This window comes from Mesocricetus auratus, unplaced genomic scaffold (genome assembly GCF_017639785.1).
Source record: "Mesocricetus auratus isolate SY011 unplaced genomic scaffold, BCM_Maur_2.0 Super-Scaffold_6723, whole genome shotgun sequence".
Taxonomy (NCBI): domain Eukaryota; kingdom Metazoa; phylum Chordata; class Mammalia; order Rodentia; family Cricetidae; genus Mesocricetus; species Mesocricetus auratus.
Window position 1 is genome coordinate 14,322,690 of NW_024429183.1, and position 20,426 is coordinate 14,343,115.

The 20,426-nt window shown below is 42.5% G+C and overlaps 1 protein-coding gene across 1 annotated transcript in view; it reads right to left on the reverse strand.

The window, feature by feature from the left end:
- The window catches only part of Pkd1l3 (polycystin 1 like 3, transient receptor potential channel interacting), a 62,727-nt gene extending 48,954 nt beyond the window's left edge, over positions 1-13,773 (reverse strand). Inside the window, exons 1-2 of the mRNA XM_040737232.1 lie at positions 13,479-13,773; positions 3,621-3,749 (exon numbers count right to left, since the gene is read on the reverse strand). Of these exons, the coding sequence (XP_040593166.1) occupies positions 3,621-3,749; positions 13,479-13,773 (424 nt within the window). The remainder of the gene's footprint in view (positions 1-3,620; positions 3,750-13,478) is intronic.
- Between the last annotated feature and the right edge of the window lie 6,653 nt (positions 13,774-20,426).

Below are 20,426 nucleotides of genomic sequence, written 5' to 3' on the forward strand. Positions count from 1 at the left end.
TCCATTAAGATAGTCATCACCTGAAGCAGCCAAGTGACTCAGAGCTTGGGGGTGTTGGTAGCCCAGACCACCTACAGAACCAGTCAGGGAATGGCTGTCAGAAGACCAGCGACAGGGGTCAGAACAGCACAGACTCCTAATTTTGTAAGAGCCTTTGTGTTGTTTCGATCAAATTTTCTTAGGCAGTGTCTTAGTGTTCTATTGCTATGATGAGACACCATGACCAAAATGCAAGTTGGGGAGGAAAGGGTTTATTTGGTTTACACTTGAGCATTGCTGTTCATCACGGACAGGACAGGCATTCAAACAGGGCAGGATCCCAGAGCCAGGAGCTGATGCAGAGGCCATGGAGGGGAACTGCTTACTGACTTGCTCCCCATGGCTTGCTCAGCCTGTTTTCTTATAGAACCCAGGACCACCAGCCCAGGGATGGCACCATCCATCATGGGCTGGGCCCTCCCCCACCGATCACTAAATGAGAAAATGCCTTACAGTTGGATCTCATGGAGGCATTTTCTCAGCCGAGGCTCCTTTGATGACTTTACCTTGTGTAAAGTTGACACACAAAACCAGCCAGTACAGGCACCCAATTAGTGGTCAGGAGTAGTTAATAGCTCCAGAGAAAGTTGCAGGGCTCACTGTGAGTCTTAACTACTCCTGTCACTGTGACAGATTGGCTGCCATAAACAAATTAAGGGAGGAAGGCATTTACTTGGACTTATCATTGCAGTGAGGGTGTGAGAGGTCCGATGCAGTAGTCGCATTGTGGAGGATAAGAAATTAGATGGGAGAAAGTCAGAGCTTTCCGGCTTTCTCCAGAGGGGAAGCCCCACACCCGAGGGACAGTGTCTCTCCACATTATAGGTGGATCTTGTCTGCTCTCTTCATGCTCTCTGGCAACATTGGTACAGATATACCCAGAGCTGTCCGTCACTGGTGATTCTAACCCAGTCAGGCTGAGAGTAAGGATTTCCCATTTCAGAGTTTGCGAGCTAGAAAGATTCTGTCTTCTGTGTAAACACAAACTCTCTTTTCTGGTTTTCCTGAATTAACATCTCCGTGGTAAGATGGGATAAAAGTCAGGGCATGTTAAGGGGATACAGAAAGAGGGAAAGGAGCCCCCCACCTGGTGTCTGGTTGAAATCTCTCAAGGGATTAGTTAAGAATTTATTTTTTAGAGGTTTATTACGGGAACCTCACAGCTCAGTGGTTAAGACCACTGGCTGCTCTTCCAGAGGTCCAGGGTTTGATTCCCAGCACCCACATGGAAGTTCACAACTGTCTGTAACTCCAGGCTCAAGGGATCCAACACCTTCTGTGGGCACCAGACATACACATGGTACACAGACATACATGCAGGAAAAACACTCATTCATAAAAAGGGCGTCATCAGAGAGGTTTCTGTGTGCAGTGGATGGAGGTCATGAGGACACCCTGACTGGCTGAAGTGCAGAGAACAAGTGACCGTGGAGTTCTCAGACACAGACAGAGAATCTACATCACCCACCACCCAGCAAGGATCAGGTGCAGAAGGACTGTAAGGACTGGAGGACAGGGATGACTGGAGGGGAACTGTGTCTTCTGAATATGACAGGACAGTTGCACTCATGAGCTGCGGTTGCCAACACAAGACCTGCCCAAGACCAAGCCAGTCAACATTCCAGTATGGAATGAGTTTGTAATCTCTTCCCCCAACTAAGAAACTATGGCTAGTGAATGACTTCTGGGGGTCAGTTTTCTTTAAAAGTGTGGCCCTAGTAGGTCAGTCAAGCTCTAGTGTATGTCTTCCAGGAGTACGCGGACAGCACAAATGGGACTTGATGGCTAATAAAAAACAAAACAAAAAGAATGAAGTTGAGGGTACAAAGGGAGGCAAGAGTTGATCTGAGAGGTACTGGGAGAAGAGAGGAGGATGAATAGGACCAAAATACATTGTGTGAAATTCTCAAAGAATTAATAAAATATTGGTTTGAAAGCTATGAAGGTTAGGTGGTGGTGGTGCATGCCTTTAATCCCAGCACTTGGGAGACAGAGGTAGGTGGATCTTTGAGTTTAAGGCCAGCCTGGTCTCCTGAGCAAGTTCCAAAACCACCAAGGCTACACAGAGAAACCCTGTCTTGAAAAACAAAAACAAAAGAAAAAGAGAAAAGTTATGAACAAAACACTAACTTAGAGGGCTGGGTTTATACCTCAGTAGTCTTGCTCAGCTTTCATGAGTCCCTAGATTCAACCAATTAGTGTATTAATACTAATAATATACCACCACTAATCTATAATACCACATATTATTCTAATAAACCTTGGGTGTGAGGGTAAAGATGTATGTTAACCAGATTGAGGAGTTTTAAAGTTTTAGCTTATTATTAGTGTGGGGGAGCACTGTACCGTGTTGGCACATGTGTGGAGGCCAGAGCACAACCCTGTGGAGCTGACTGTCTTCATTCACCCTTTCACGAGTTCTAGGAATCGAACTCAGGTTACCAGCTGGAACAGCGCATGCTTTTACCTGCCAAACCATCTTACCTGTCCTCTTTATTCTGTAGTGTGTGTGTGTGTGTGTGTATGTGTGTGTGTGTGTGTGTGTGTGTGTGTGTGTACTCGTGTGCATGTGTTCCTGCAAGATTCTTTGTTTGACAAAGAATCTTTTCACCTGTGTTTGTGAGGTCATGCCCTGCCTCAAGAATGATCACTAGATTCACAGTAAACCTGTCTCATCTTTACCCTCTGCCTGATGCTCTGTCTTATCATTCAACAAGGACACAGACTGAAGTATTTTCAGGCAAATGCATCTCCCCCAACTAGCATATGTTCTTAGGAGAGAGGAGGGGAGTAGGAGGGGGGGAGAGAGAATTTTTCAAGAACTTTATTTTAACAAAAATTATTTTGTAATAGAAATTTTGTGAGAAAAATATCTTGCTTCTTACTGTGGAATGAGTAAAAAGACACTCAAAGGCAGACTGAGAAAATCAGCACAGCCAGGTGCAGTGGGGCCTGCTTGCCATCCCAGCATCTGAGTACGAAGCTGAGCAGAAAGGTCAGAGTCTGGGGCCAGGGTGAACTGATAAAAGACCTTGTCTCAGGAAGGAACCGAGATGACGTTTGTAAGATGATGGCTGGGGAGATGGCCAATGGGTAAAACGATTGCTATGGAAGCTTGAGAACCTGAGAACCCATGAAAAACTGGGCATGGTCCTATAGACTTACGCAGGCCTGTTACCCCTGTGCTAAGAGGTGGGAGCAGGGAATCCCCAGGACTGACTGGCCAGAGTGAGACCTCCATTTTAAAGGTATGGTGCAAAGCAATAGAAGAAGACTTCTGGTTCACTCACTCACACACACACACACACACACACACACACACACACACACACACACTGAACGCAAAGGCTTGGGGGTATAACTCTGTTATAAAGTGCTTGCCTAGTATGCACAGAGCCATAGGTTTGATGGTCAGCACCACAAAGAAAGAAAAGGTATATAGACTGTAGTATTGAAATCAGATAAGCAGACTCAAGCAGGCGCTTCCTTGGCTCCAGATACAATAATTCATTCAGATTTACTTCAGCCCTGGGAACCTCCATGGAGGACTGGATCACACACTTACAGGAAGAACACATTACCTGAGGTCACGTTTGTCTGTGTCCGGGCTCCTCTTTTTTTCTTGGGTCTCCATGAACCATGCTCATTTTTCCCATTGCTTGACCCATGCTCATTTTTCCCATTGCTTGCACCTCGCTGGGGAAAGGCATCTATGTGGAAACAACACAAAGGTTCATCTTTTGGTTATGGTGTGACACAAAGGTTTATCTTTTGGTTCTGGCATTGACTCTAAGCTCATAAATGGTCATCACACACACACACACACACACACACACACACCAAGCAGGGGAAAACAAACGTTATTCATCATTTCCATTAGGTAACAATGTGGGGACTCTGAAGTGTCCCCTTCTCTCTGACCATAGCCACTACTGAACACCTAAAATCGGGTCTAGTTGGGCCAACAAGTGAGCAACAGAGGATTAAACTCCTTGTATGAAAGACATGCCAAACAAAACATCTTCCTTTTTGGTTTTGTAACTTGGGTGAGTAGAGCTCAGGGTCCAGAAATGGCAGGAGTGGTTTTGGGGTAGTCCAGGCAACATGTACTTCACCATTGAGCCACACTCTCAGCCTAACAGTGACATCCTGGAATGCCTCATTTTCTACACACATACACACAGGTTCCTCACACATGCAAATTGAACACTAGAGAAAATCAAAATGGCTTCATCCCAACTTAAAATTAGGACTACAATCCTCCTCGGTTTGGATCTGCACTGTCTGGCAATTAGCAGAGTGCCTTGTCTATTCAATACTGTTCATGCATGACTCGTCTTGACTTCCTTACTAAGTCTCCAGCAACCAGGAGCTTTCTGTATCCTCCTTAGGGCAGATGACAACTTTCTTTTTACTTTATTTCACTGTGTGTGTGTGTGTGTGTGTGTGTGTGTGTGTGTGTGTGTTATTGACCGTCGTAGGCTCACATACGCGGATGCTTGCTCCCCAGTTGTTTGGACTGTTTGGGAAGAATTAGGAGGTGTGGCCTTGCTGGAGGAGGTGTGTCACTGGGGGTGAGCTTTTAAGTATTAAAAGTCCATGCTGACTGCGCACTGCAGCTCCCACCCCAGCAGGAGCAGCCCACCCAGAGACAGCCAGCTCAAAGGTGCAGAAAACATAGTCAACAAAATCATAGAAGAAAACTTTCCCAATATAAAGGTTACATGCCAGTGAAAATATAAGAAACCTACAGAATACCAAATAGAGTGAACCACAAAAAAGTCCCCTCACCACATAATAATCAAGACCCCAAACATACAGAATAAAGGAAGAATATTAACAGCAGGTAAGGAAAAAGGTCAAATAACACACAAAAGCAAACCTATCAGAATTATACCTGACTTATCCATGGAAACCCTGAAAGCCAGAAGGTCCTGGATAGATATTCCACTAACACTAAGAGACCATGGATGCCAGTCCAGACTGCTATACCTAGCAAAGCTTTCAATCACTGTAGATGGAGAAAGCAAGATTTTCCATGACAAAACCAGATTTAAACAATAAGTATCCACTAACCCAGCCCTACAGAAAGTTCTGGAAAGAAAACTAAACCCAAAGAAGTTAACTACAATCAGAAAAACACAGGCAATCGATAATCCAACTTTACCAACAACCAGAAGAAAAAAGGTGTGAAAATCCACACACAATTCCACCACCACCATCACCAACTCCAAAACTAGCAAAAATAAGCAATCAATGGTCATTAATACCCCTCAATATTTATGGTCTTAATTCACCCACAAACAGACACAGGCTAACAGAATGGATTTGAAGACAGAATCCATCCTTCTGCTGCATACAAGAAACACGCCTCAACTTCAAAGACAGACATTACCTCAGAGTTAAGGGTTGGGAAAAGATTTTCCAATCAAATGGACCCAAGAAACAAGCAGGGGTAGCAATCCTAATATCTAACAAATTAGACTTTAAACTAAAATCAGTCAAAATAGATGAAGGAGATAATTTCATACTCATCACAGGAGAAATCCACCAAGAGGAAGTATCAATTCAGAACATCTATGCCCCAAATACAAAGGCACCCACCTTCATAAAAGAAGCATTATTAAAACTCAAATCATACATAAAATCTCACACACTTATAGTGGGAGGCTTCAACACCCCACTCTTACCACTAGACAGGACCACCAGACAGAAACTTAACAAAGAAACAAAGGAACAAAGGAGAAACATAGAAGTTATGACCCAATTGGGTTTAATAGACATCTACAGAACATTCCATCCAAACACAAAAGAATATACCTTCTTCTCAGTGCCACATGGAACCTTCTCAAAAATCGACCACATACTTGGCAACATATCAAACCTCAACAGGTACAAAAAAATTGGAATAGCTCCACGTACCTTATCAGACCCTAATGCATTAAAGTTAGAGTTCAACAACAACAAAATTGCAGAAACCCTACAAACTCATGGAAATTGAATAACACACAATTGCACCATTCCTGGGTCAAAGAAGAAACAAAAAAGAAATTAAAGACTTCCTAGAATTCAATGAGAATGAAGACACAACATACCCAAACTTACAGGACACTTTGAAAGCAGTGATAAGAGGAAAGTTCATAGCACTAAGTGCCCACATGAAGACACTGGAGAATAGTTACAATAGAGAATTAACAGCACAGCTGAAAGTTCTAGAACACAAATAAGCAAACTCATCCAAGAGGAGTAGACCAGGAAATAATCAAATTGAGGGCTGAAATCCATAAAGTAGAAACTAGGGAAACAATACAAAGAATCAATGTAACAAAGAGTTAGTTCTTCGAGAAAATCAACAAGATAGACAAACGTTTATCTAAACTAACCAAATGACAGAGTGTGAACATGCAAACTAACAAAATCAGAAATGAAACGGGGGTCATAACAACGGACACTGAGGAAATCCAGAGAATCATCAGGTCATACTTTGAAAACCTGTACTCCACAAAATTTGAAAATTTAAAGGAAATGAACAATTTTCTGGATAGATATTACTTGCCAAAATTAATACAAGAACAGATAAACAATTTAAATAGACACATAATCCCTAAGGAAATAGAAGCAGTTATCAAAAGTCTCCCAACCAACAAAAGCCCAGCTCCAAATGGCATCAATGCAAAATTCACCAGAAATTCAAAGAACATCTTATACCAATTCTCCTCAAAGTTTTCCATGCAATAGAAACAGAAGGGTCTTTGCCAAACTCTTTTTATAAGGCTTAAATAACCTTGATACCCAAGCCACACAAAGACACACCTAAGAAAACTTCAGACCAATATCCCTCATGAACAATGATGCAAAAATACTCAATAAAATACTGGAAAATCAGATCCAAGAACACATTAGAAAACTCATTCACTATGATCACGTAGGCTTCATTCCAGGGATGCAGGCATGGTTCAACATATGAAAATCCATCAATGTAATCCACCATATAAATAAGCTGAGAAACAAAAATTACATGATCATCTCACTAGATGCTGAAGAAGCCTTTGACAAAGTCCAACACCCTTTTATGATAAAAGTCTTGGAGAGATCCAGAATAACAGGAACCTACCTTAACACAATAAAAGCTATATACAGCAAACCAACAGCCAACATCAAACTAAATGGACAGAAACGCAACACGATTCCTCTAAAATCAGGAACAAGACAAGGATGGCCACTCTCTCATATCTTTCCAATAATGTCCTTAAAGTTCTAGCTAGAGCAATAAGACAACAAAAGGAGATCAAGGGGATACAAATTGAAAATGAAGAGGTCAAATTTTCACTATTTGCAGATTATATGATAGTTTACACAAGTGACCCAAAAAACTCTACCAGGGAACTCCTATAGCTGAAAAACACTTTCAGCAAAGTAACAGGATACAAGATCAACTCAAGAAAACCAGTAGCCCTACTATATACAAATGATAAAAGGGCTGAGAAAGAAATTAGAGAAACATCGCCCTTTACAATAGCCACAAACAACATAGAATACCTTGGGGTAACACTAACCAAACAAGTGAAAGACCTGTATCACAACAACTTTGAGTCTTTAAAGAAAGAAATTAAAGAAGACACCAGAAAATGGAAAGATCTCTCATGCTCTTGGATAGGTAGGATCAACATGGTAAAAATGGCAATCTTACTGAAAGCAGTACACAGATTTAACAAAATCCCCATTAAAATACCAGCACAAATCTTCACAGACCTTGAAAGAACAATTCTCAACTTTGTATGGAAACACAAAAGCCCAGGATAGCCCAAACAACCCTGTTCAACAAGGTAACGTCCGAAGGCATCACCATCCCTGACTTCAAGCTATATTACAGCGTTATTATAGTCCTGAAAACAGCTTGGTATTGACACAAAAATATACAGATAAACTAATGGAATCTAATTGAACACCCCAACATTAACCCATATATGTATGAACACCTGATTTTTGACAAAGAGCTAAAACTATACAATGGAAAAAAGAAAGTATGTTCAACAAATGGTGCTGGCATAACTGGACATTGGCATGTAGAAGACTGAAGATAGATTCATGTCTATCGCCATGCACAAAACTTAAATACAAATGGATCAAAGACCTAAACATAAATTCAGCCACACTGAACCTTTTAGAAGTGGGAGGTACCCTTGAACAAATTGGTACAGGAGATCGCTTCCTGAGCATAACTCCAGTAGCACAGACACTAATATCAACAATTAATAAATGCGACCTCCTGAAACTGAGAAGCTTCTGTAAGGCAAAAGACACAGTCAGCAAGACAAAAAGGCAACCCACAGATTGGGAAAAGCTATTCACTAACCCCACATCTGACAGAGGGCTGATCTCCAAAATTTACAGAGAACTCAAGAAGCAAGTCTCCAAAACACCAAAGGATCCAATTAAAAAGTGGGCTACAGAACTAAATAGAGAATTCTCAGTAGAGGAGTCTAAAATGGCTGAGAGACACTTAAGAAAGTGCTTAACATCCCTAGCCATCAGGGAAATTCAAATCAAAACAACTCTGAGATACCATCTTACTCCTGTCAGAATGGCTAAAATCAAAACCACCAATGACAGTTTATGCTGGAGAGGATGTGGAGAATGGGGAACACTCCTCCACTGCTGGTGGGAGTGCCAACTCATACAGCCACTTTGGCAATCAGTATGGAGATTCCTCAGGAAAATGGGAATCAGTCTATCACAAGATCCCATTGAGTAATTCTACTCTTAGGCATATACCCAAAAGATGCACATTCGTACAACAAGGATGTCTGTTCTACTATGTTAATAGCAGCATTATTTGTAATAGCCAGAACCTGGAAGCAACCTAGATGTCCCTCATCTGTAGAGTGGATAGAGAAAATGTGGTGCATTTGCACAATGGAGTACTATTCAGCAGAAAAAAAACAATGGAATCTTGAAATTTGCAGGCAAATGGACAACACTAGAAGAAACCATCTGAGTGAGGTAAACCAGTCACAAAAAGAGAAACACGGTATATACTCATTCATATATAAATTTTAGACATCAGGGGAGTGCCAGCATACAATTCCACTGCCATAGAGTCTGGGAAACAGAACCTTCATCCAGCGACTGATATAAGCAGAGGCAGACACCCACAGCCAAACACTGAACTCCTGGAATCCAGTGACAGAAAGGGAGAAATGATGAACAAAGGGGTTATGACTGGGCTGGTTTAACCCAAAGAAACAGTTGACCTGAACAACGGGTTGCTCTTGAACCCCAGAGTGATGGCTGGGTGGACAGCATGGGACTGATCCAGACCCCTTGAATGTTGTTGTCAGTGAGGAGGCCTAGGTAATCTATGGGTCCTTGGGTAGTATTTATCCCTGGCGTACAAATAGACTTTGAGTGCCCATGCCACAATATGGGATGCACTCTCAGCCTGGACTCTTGGGGGGAGGGCCTAGGCCCTGCCCTGGATGAAATGACAGACTGTGGAGCTCCTCCATGGAGGGCCTCACCCTTCCTGGGGATCAGAGTGGAGATTGGGTGTTGGACTGGGGGAGCCTGGTGAGGGCGTGGAAGAGGAGGGGAGAGAGAGGGAGCTGGAATTGACATGTGAAACAAGCTTGTTTCTAACTTAAATTTTAAAAAGGAAGAAAAAATAAAAGTCCATGCTATCCCCAGTTAGCACTCTCTCTGACTTGGGTTGGAAGCAGATGTGAGCTCTGAGCTGCTGTTCCAGACACCTGTCGCCAAAACAAGAACAAGAAACCAGCAGCTTTTATTGCTCTTGTGGAGTACTCTTCTGGTTCTTCTCTGATCTTGAGAAAAAATTATTTTGGGAAAATTATTAGACAGTTCAAATTTGCTAGGTTGACTTTTCCCCTGACACATCTTTTTTATTTGGGGGGGGAATCACTTTTTAAATTCTTGATCCAATTTAGTTTGTTTTGTGCTGACAGAGCTTCACAGATTCAGTAATTTATAAAGGGCAGAAGCTTGGGGCTGGGGTGTGGCTTGGCAGTGGGTGCTTGGTTAGCATGAACAAGACCCTGGATTGCGTTACAGCACAGGAAGGAAGAAAAGAAGAAGGAAGGAAGAAGAGAGAGGAAAAAGAAATAAAAGAGAGTGAAGAAAACCCAGAAATTAAATTTCAGATTTGGAGCTGGAGAAGTCTAAATCATCATCTGGCATCTGATGTCTGGTGAGGCTGCATCCTCCAGAGTGGGGGACAGCAGTGGCTTCACAGGACAAAACCGGATGAGATGACCTATCACCGCATCCCGGTCACAGGGCAGGGGAACTGATCGTCGAGGAACCTCAGAAAGGTTCTACTTCTTAGACTCTCCATTAGTGGGATTAGAGTGGATTTAGAGTGATACACTCAACACAGCAGTATTCACATAAGACATTTCGAGGCCCAGTGCTGGGACTGTAAGACAAAGCAGGTTCAGAGAGGCCCAGCAGCCCTCTCTGCGCTGTTTCCTCCCTGCCCACCAACCTCTAGTGCCAATTTCCCCATTGTGTTTACAAGTGTGTGTGCGTGCATGAGAGTCGCTGTCTTTTATAAATAGCCTACTCTAGCCATCATTGTTCTTTGTTTTGCTTCATTCCCTACTAGAGTGCCTATATCGCAGAGGGAATTCCATTGCAATTGCCAGAGATGGTCAAGTCTAAGCACGGAAGTTTAGGCATCAGGTTGGGCATGGGGGCCCATGCCTGCCATCCCAACACTTGGGAATTAAAAATTACTTTTTTAAGCATGCTGAGCAACCTTCCGTAATGACCACGGGTGCATAACAACGCTAATACAGCTGGTGAACATTATGGAGGCAGCTTGTGAGGAGGAAACAGTGGCCGCTGACTTGTGAGGGAGTCAGCCTTACTGCCCTCGCCTCATTAACAGCAGTGAGCTGCAACGGCAAAGTAGAAATTCATGGCACAAATTACTGCAAGGGGCAAAGACTGAGGGGCCGAAGCCAGGAGCTTATCGTATTGTGACAGCGAGCGACTTCTCTGTTCTTATTTGAGGAAGGTGATCTTTCTATGGGGACAGAGAAAGAGACTGAAGTTTTTGTCAGTCACAGACACCTCATAGGTTAATAAGAACAGATCTGTAAATTTTAAAATCAGAGTGAAGTGAATGGGCATGTGCACACGCCTTTAATCTCATACTCCGGAAGCAGAATCAGGAGGATCTTTTTAAGTTTGAGACCAGCCTGCTCTATAGAGCTAGTTTCAGCACAGCCACAGCTACAAAGTGAGAGACTCTGCCAAAAAAAAAAAAAGATGTGTTATGAAATGTTGCCTAGATTGTCTGCAATATTGTAAGGCCTTCAAGTATCCACTGGCTCACAACTAAATGCTTTATGAAAACAGACACCACCAACAGGAGTATCACTTAATTAAAAATGATAGTTATGCTGGAGACTTAGCTCAGTGCCTACGTGTGCACACTGTTCTTGCAGAGGAGCTGGGTTTGAGACCCAGAACCCATGTCAGGAAGCCCATACCCGCCTTTGACTCCAGCTCCCGGGGAATCCAATGTCTCTGCCCTCTGGCCTCTACAGGAACCTGAATCCCTGTGTGTACTGATTGACCGTTTTAATCATCCAGCTCAAGGGAAGTGCACTTCTAAGAGGTGATGGCTTCTTTCTTCTTCTCAATTTCACATGCCACATTCTTTCTTTCCCATTGTTGTTTCTACAGTTCAGTGCTGACCAGAGAAGGGTGCACATTCAGAAAGTGAAAGCTACTAATTCAATTTCTCTTGCACTTCAATCAAGTCACCCATGAAAGGACTCCAAGCAGCAACTAGCCCCGTGGGATGTATGAAGGCATTACTCACTCCAAAGTGCAGTGTTTATTTTTTTGTGATAAGTAGCATGAAAATAAAAATTGCAGGCTGGAGAGATGGCTCAAAGTCACCTGTCACCAAGCCTGATGACCTGAGTTTAAACCTCAGAACCCACATGGTGGAAGAGAATGTCTTTTTTTTTTTTTTTTTTTTGGTTTTTCGAGATAGGGTTTCTCTGTATTGTCTTGGAAGCTGTCCTGGAACTCGCTTTGTAGACCAGGCTGGCCTCGAACTCAGAGATCCACCTGCCTCTGCCCCCTGAGTGCTGGGATAAAAGGCGTGCGCCACCAACGCCCAGCCGGAGAATGTCTTTTGACCTACATATGTGCACTGTGGCACACCTGCAAACCACCCCCCATTTGCCACAGGCACACAAAAACAAATTTAAAAAGATAATTAAACATAGAAATCCCTGTATTTACCCTGTGATCCATTACAGACTATTTAAAAGAAATTCTCTGGTGTACATTTCTTATGTGAAGTCAGTTTTGAAGCTGAAGCTGATGTAGCTCCATCACTTACCAGCCTGGCAAATGAAGTGATGCTTGTTTGAGCACTGGTCCCTTGTTGAGATGATGTCATTAGAGCCTGTGACCACAGAGGTGCACTTTGGTGTCCCGAGGTCAGGAACAACTCCTGGAGGGAGTCAGGCAGGAGAGATGACTCAGTGGGCAAAGCACTTGCTGGGCCTCAGTGAGGTGAGACAGGAGGCAGGGAAAGGAGAATCCCCAGAAGCCTGTGGGCCAGTGAGCTAAAAGGCCTTGCCTCAAACAAGGACAAATACCCAAGACTGATCTCTGGCCTCCAGCAAACACGCGCACACACACACACACACACACACACACACACACACACACACACACACACACTGTGGCACTAATGTGCACATGTGTACTCACACAAAAGTCCGATTTGTTTGGCTTCCAACAAATGAAAATTTATGACTTCTCCTTACATATTATATATATCTTTTTAATCATAGATCTTAATGTCAATTTACCTAGACACTAGTGGAGAAATGATATAATAATTTCTTGGATTTTTCCCCTCTAAAACTGCAAGATTACAGTACCTAATTTTGTAGATAGGTAAATTCTCGTTTAGCTTCTGTTTTAGGATATGTGGAAGCAAGGATAACAAAGAAAGTCATTGTAAAAAATTTTCCTCTTTGGGATCTGGCATAAAACAAGCCAGTTGTATACCTGGGAAGCCAACATTCAGGAGACTGAGGCAGGGGGATTGAGAGTTTGAAGGCAAGCTGGGCTAAATACCAAATCTCAGGTCATCCTGTACTATAAAGCAAAGCAAAACTGAACAAAACCCCAAACACCCAAATCAAACACAGCAAAACTGCATCTACATGAAGATGGAGAAGCAAACTTCAGATGGGCGCTGACAAAAGTGTGTCATTGTTCTGTAGAGACCAATGAAGGTGAAAGTAGAAACCCACAGAGTGAGATGATGCTAAAGTCCACAACTTTTTTTTTAAACATAAAAGCTGAAAGAGTAAAATAACTTTCTTCTGCCCTAGAACAAGACACAGGATGTTTCTTTCCTAAAATTCACACCAGAGACCTACCTGAGTAAGATGCCTCTTGATGATTTCTCAGTGGTGGTAGACTTCCCCCAACCCACCACATTGTTTCTTTATTCGGGAACCTTTGTATGATAGCCTGAAGCTCTGGGTTCCAAGTGTGAGCCAGGCGTCCTTTCTGGTTGCTGCAGTAAGTCTCTGCTTCCTGGAAGTTGCAGGACAACCTGTTAAACTGATAGCAGTTATTTTTCCCATGTTGCTCAGGGTTGCTCCGTTCACGTCCCAGAAGGACACCTACTCTAATGCACACCCAGAGCCAGGAACTTCTCTTGAACAGCATTTTCTCTCTGCGCTGTGAGTGAGACAATGTATGGAGCTCAGCAGGGAACTGTCCCTTTAAATAGGACTCAGTGAGTTTGTCATAATCCTTTGCGTTGTTCTTTTTTGTGGATTGGGAACAACCTGCTAAGAATATAAAAGGTTTTGCTTTGTTTAGAGAGCCCAGATGGAATTCTTACCTGCTGCAAATGAATAGGAAACAGGATTTTACAGCTGGGACACCAATGTCTCCATCTGTGTCTATATAACCAGATGTGTTTTTAGCAAATAAAGATCCATTATAAACTAAGTCTTTCTGTAAGTGGGGAGAGGCTGGTGGGTATCTAAGCCAGTGTTTCTAGACTTGGTGATTTTAGTTTTTGCAGCACGGGGAGCCAACTTGGTATCTCATGCAAACTAGACAAGCACTCTAGCACTGATCTGTATTCAGAAAAAATTGATATATATATTTTATAAAAAGAAAACTTTTTATTGAGTCCTAAGATTGATATAAACATTTAAAAATATTTATGTATTTTTATTTCACATATGTGGGTATTTTGCTTATATGCACATATGTGTACCTTGTGCATACCTGTTACCTTGCAAAGTTAGAAGAAGGTGTCCCCTGAACCTGGAGCCACGATGGTTGTGAGCTATCATGTGGGTGCTGGGAATTGAACCTGGGTCCTTTGTAAGAACAACAAATGCTCTTAACCACTGAGCCATCTTTCCAGGCCCCTATGATTGACTTTTTAAACAAAATACTATCTTTATCAGCCACTCATCTGGCAAAGGATTACACCCAAAATGTATCAAAAAGTTAACAAGAGAGTAAGTAATACAATCAATAAATGGGCAGATGGTCTGAATTGACAGTTCTTGGGAGACATGCTAATGGCAGAAAATATAAGGGGAGGAATGCTAAACACCGTTTGTTAGACAGGGATCGACTAACATAGAAGAAAGAATAGAGTGACCTCCTACAGGGGCAATTGTTCTTCTATCAGCACAATGAAAAGTGATGGTCTCTTCACAGGAAAGGAAGCATGTGTATGTGGTGTGGGGGTCTTGAGGTTTTACAGGATGTAGAAAGGGGAACTTTGGGGACAAAAGAGTCCAGTCCATTTGCAAGTCACTCCCTCTGCCCTCCATTGTCTGGAAGTGGTAGAAGCCAGTGGGTTTGGTGTGTGGATCTCCTTATCAGAAACGTCCATTGGTGTCAGCAGTCAGTCAAATTTTCTGCCCAGAGCTTCTCAGCCCACTTGATGCTTTTTGGTCATTAACCCTTCATCCTTAGCCACCAGGAAAATGCCACCCAAAGCTACACTGAGATTTCATTTTACCTCACGCAGATTGACCATCAGCAAAATGGGGAAAGTTACCCTTGTACCTTGTTGATGGGATTGTAAACAAGTGTAGCCTGCAGGGGTTCCCAAAAAAACAAGGCTAAGAACTACTATATAACCCAGCTACACCAGTCTTAGGTGTGTGCCCAAAGGGAATGAAATCAGGATGTAGAAGAGAGGCCATGTATCTATGTTGATCTGAGTACCAGTCAGGATGGAGAAGAGAGCCTGTGTATCCATGTTGATCTGAGTACCATTCATCACAGCCAAGCCACAGCATCAGCCCAGATAACCAGCTAGAGAAGAGATGGTGAATACACACAGCAGAGTTTTATTTGGTCAGAAAGGATGGGATCATGTCATTTTCCAGGAAATGGGTGGGACTAGAGGTTTTCGTGTTCAGCAGAACAAGTCAGATGGAGATGATCAATTATCACATTTTCTCTCAACTGTAGAGCTAGAACTTAAAGGCAATCTAAAACCAGTAGAGGAAACACGATGGAAAGTCCAGGGGACTAGGAGAGGGAGGAGAATGAGAGGTTAAGATGGCTTAGTCAGGAGTATTAATCAGACTGAAATAGGATACATTCATGCGTGGAAATTCTACAGTGAAGCTCATTAATATACCATTAATGTGGGTTATTATAATAACGTTCTATAAGGAACAGAATGTGCTACAGGACACACTAACTAAGGCAATGTATTGAAGCAAATGAACATATCTGTCATCTCAGAGAATGCTCTTGTGACAAGGCAGTTGAAATCTACTCATGCAACAGGACTCCCTTTCCCGGAAGGATTTTAATGTATAAGAACATAAAGACTATTGCTGATAAATCTCTAGGCTTGAGTGTCCTCCATATTTTCTGTCACTGGGATTGGTTCAGATGGCTGTATTCTGTTTCTTAATGGAATTGAGTCAGATGGCTGTATTCTGTTTCTTAATGGAATTGAGTCAGATGGCTGTATTCTGTTTCTTAATGGAATTGAGTCAGATGGCTGTATTCTGTTTCAGTGCACAAAACCAAAACCACCCATGAACTGTATTTTAAAGGTCTTATCCAGTCATTAAATCCAGATAAACATTTGATAAAAGAATGAATAAAAAACAAACAAAACTAGAAACCAACAAATCCCACGCTTGGCTGAACCCAACAGCAGATCGTGTGGTTTTGGCATATGACTGCATAGACTCCTTTGACTGTGGCATGCACAGTACTTCATGCCATTGGGAAACTTCAATTCTCTCATTTCTTCTTGGTTATTGTTTTGTGGAAAAACCTTTGTTTATAGAGCCTACCACTTGGTCTTCACCTGTTACACCACCTTTGTTGATCTGTACAGCTGGTTCTTTTATGTCAGAAACTGATCATACATGCAAGCAGATGGAGTACCGAAAGGCCTGGCGGCTCTCAGGGTTAAGACGGTCATCTAAGCAGCCCAAATAATGCTTCTTTACTCCCCACCTGTGTTTGTTGTGCGTGTTAGTGGGACTGAATTCAGGGGCCCGTGCATGAATTCTACCACTGAGCTACATCCTCAGCTCTTGATGCCATTATGAGTTTGAAAATCATTGCAATGCCTTTAGTTTGAAAACACTGCAATATTCTACTGAAGGGCATTGTCTAATCCATACTTTGAAAACATTTAATTAGGGAAGAAATGAAATCATTGTCCTTAATAATGAGAGGGAGAAGGGCCAGGTGAATAATGCATTGAGTTGAACCAGGAGTAAAAGGCTGTCTCACTTAGAAACTCATCAGAATACCCAGACTAAGCAGAGGAAACCCTACAGACCAGGAAGGCGTGGCATGGCATGGCATGATATATGATATAATATCTAGAGGAATAACCAAGATGATTAGACCTGGCTATGTTATCTGCTGGTGCTGATGGATTTGTGAAGACCTCATAGGACAAATGCACTTAATTCACAACCACAGAACCAGCATTAGAGGAGGAAATGGAAGGGACTCCATAAATACTTATGATTTCTTTTTTTTTTTTTTTTTGGTTTTTCGAGACAAGGTTTCTCTGTATTGTTTGGAGGCTGTCCTGGAACTCGCTCTGTAGACCAGACTGGCCTCGAGCTCACAGAGATCTGCCTGCCTCTGCCTCCCGAGTGCTGGGATTAAAGGCGTGAGCCACCAATGCCTGGCCACACTTATCATTTCTTAAAAAACATGAAGGCTGTGTATGATAAACCTATATCCAATTAAGTGGGAGGGAAACTAAAATCATTTCCTCTAAATTCAGGAAGGAGTAAAAGGTGCCCATTCTTTCCAGTTGTACTGGCTGGTTTTGTGTCAATTTGACACAAGCTGGAGTCATCAGAGGAAGGAGCCTCAGCTGAGGAAATGCTTTCATAAGATCCAGCTGTAAGGCATTTTCTCATTTAGTGATCGGTGGGGGAGAGCCCAGCCCATGGTAGGTGGTGCCATCCCTGGACTGTTGGTCCTGGGTTCTATAAGAAAGCAGGCTGAGGGCTGAGAGATGGCTCAGCCGTTAAAGGCTAGGCTCACAACCAAAAATATAAGAAAGCAGGCTGAGCAAGCCATGGGGAGCAAGTCAGTAAGCAGCTCCCCTCCACGGCCTCTGCATCAGCTCCTGTCTCTAGGATCCCGCCTTGTCTGAGTTCCTGTCCTGACTTCCTTTAGTGATGAACAGCAAGGCTCAAGTATAAGCCCAATTAACCCTTTCCTCCCTGTTTTGCTTTTTTTTTTGGTTATGGTGTTTCATCACAGCACTAGAAACTCTGAGACACCAGCTTTATTCAGTAGAGTATTGGAATTATTCACTAGAAGGCAAGAGAAAGAAATGAAAGAGCTACAACAGGAGAGGGAGAACTGAAATTATCCCTGTCCGCAGATAATATGAGCCTATACTTAAAAGACCTTGAAGACTGGGGGCCAGAGAGATGGTTCAATGGTTAAGAACACCGAATGCTCTTCCAGAGGACTTGGATTCAATTCCCAGCACCCACATGGCAGCCAAGATCTGACACTCTCACACAGACATACATGCAGACAAAACATCAATGCAATAAAATAATATAAAGACCTTGGAGACTCCACTTTTAGGAGAATGTCATGATACAAAATCAATACATCTAAACCATTGGGGGAGCAGTGAGATGGCTCAGTAGGCAAAGGTGCTTGCTGCCAAGCCTGACAACCTGCATTCGATCCCCAGAATCTACATGATGAAAAGACAGAACTGATTTCTGCAAGTTGTGTTCTGATCTCCATAGGTGTGTCAAGGAGCACGTGCTCCCTGCCCCCCCTCTCTCACACACAGAGTAAACACAGAAGATTAAAACAACAACAAAACCCTAAACCAGCTACAAAATACCATTAGCTCACTTTCTTTCATTTTTTAAAAATGTGCGTTTAGTAGATAGCACACAGAGAAAGGTTTCTGGGAGACAATCTCACTAATAACAAATGACACAAGGCAAATAAAAAAATCCCCAGGAATAAGCCCAAGTGAGGTGACACAGGACCCTGTGAATGAAAAACTCTAAAACACTATAGAAGAAATCCAGACCATTCTAGAAGACAGGCATCCCAGGTTCATGGATTGGCAGGATATTGTGGAAATGGCTACACCACTGAAAATGATCTACTGACTCAATCCAGTTCCCAGAACAACTCTGCTGACATTCTTCACAGAGATGTAAAGACAGTCCTAATGTTTACTGGGGGGTACAGAAGAATCCTGAGGAGAAAGCAATGCTGGAAGTATAGCATGGCTTTGAGCTACAATTACTAACAGCATAGTTCTCACACAAAGGCAGACACCAAGATCAACACAACATAATAGAGAACTCAGAAATAAACCTGCATAGCTACAGTCATCTGATTTTTGACAAACATGTCCAAACATTCAACAAATGGTGCAGGGAAAAAGTGAACACCCAACACATAGAAAAATCAACTGAAAAACTGATCAAAGACCTGAAACTTTTGATACCAATAAAAGAAAACAAATCCTCAAGATATAGGCATAGGCAAGGACTTTAGGAACAGGGATCCAGTAACCTCAGAAATAGCAGGATTGGCAGTTGGAAAAAGTTTAAAAGTACAAAATTAAAAATCTGTTCAGTGCCGGGCAGTGGTGGCACACGCCTTTAATCCCAGCACTCGGGAGGCAGAGGCAGGCGGATCTCTGTGAGTTCGAGGCCAGGCTGGACTGATAGCCTCCAAAACAATCCAGAGAAACCCTGTCTCGTAAAAACCAAAAAAAAAATCTGTTCAGCAAAGGAAGCAGTTACCAGGGTAAGAAACAGACTACAGCATGGTAGAAAAGCTTTGCTAGCTACTTATCTGACTGCAGAATAATATCTAGCATATAAAAAACTAAACATAAATATCAACTCTCCCCCAAGTAATCTAATCAATAAATGGGCAAACAAAATGAGCAGACATGTCTCTAGAGTAGCATGAATGGCCAATAAGTCATACGAAGAAATGTTCAGCATCCTTAGCTTTCACGGACATGCAGATCATAGCTACATGGACATTCAGTTTCAATCCTCACCCTGAATTTCATGAAGAAAAGAAACAACTATGGTGGCAAAGATCCAGCCAAAAGGGAAACCTTGAGCGCTGCCTGTGAGTGTGTAAATTGGCACAGCCGTTACATGTGAAAGCCTGATGACCTGAGTTAGAACCCCAGAACCCACAGGATACAATGGTAAGCATCTGTAATCCCAGCACTCCTACAGGGAGTTGGGAGATAGACACAGAATTGCCTGCTAGCCCAGAGTATGCAGTACTGTAGAAAAAGAGAGGTCCTGCCTCTAAACTGACTCCCGAGTGGTCCTCTAGTCTCCACATGTCTGCCGTAGCAGGCTGGTGCCTGAACTCTCTCACACAGGGAACAAAATTTTAAAATGAACAAACATAGAATTACTGCAAAAAAAAGTCTTGGCTATGTCACTTCTAGGTATATTCCCAAAGGAATCTAAGTTGGTACACAGCAGAGGTACGTGCACACCCATTTTTTTTAGCACTATTCACAACAGCCAAGTTATGGAATCAGTAAACAGATGAACAGATAAAGATAATACAGTAGACACAGGCATGGAACAATATTCAGCCATTAAAAGAATGAAATGAGATCATTTATAGGAAAATGCATGGGCCTGGAGATCATGTTAAGTGAAGCAAGCCAATCTCAGAAAGAGAAGTATGTTTTTTTTTCTCATATGCAGAATCAGACTTAAGATTTATTTATTTTTATCATTTTTAACTGTGCGTCGGTGTATGTGTCTGCATGTGGGTATATGCAAACGAGCACAGTGCCCCAGAAGAATACGATCTCC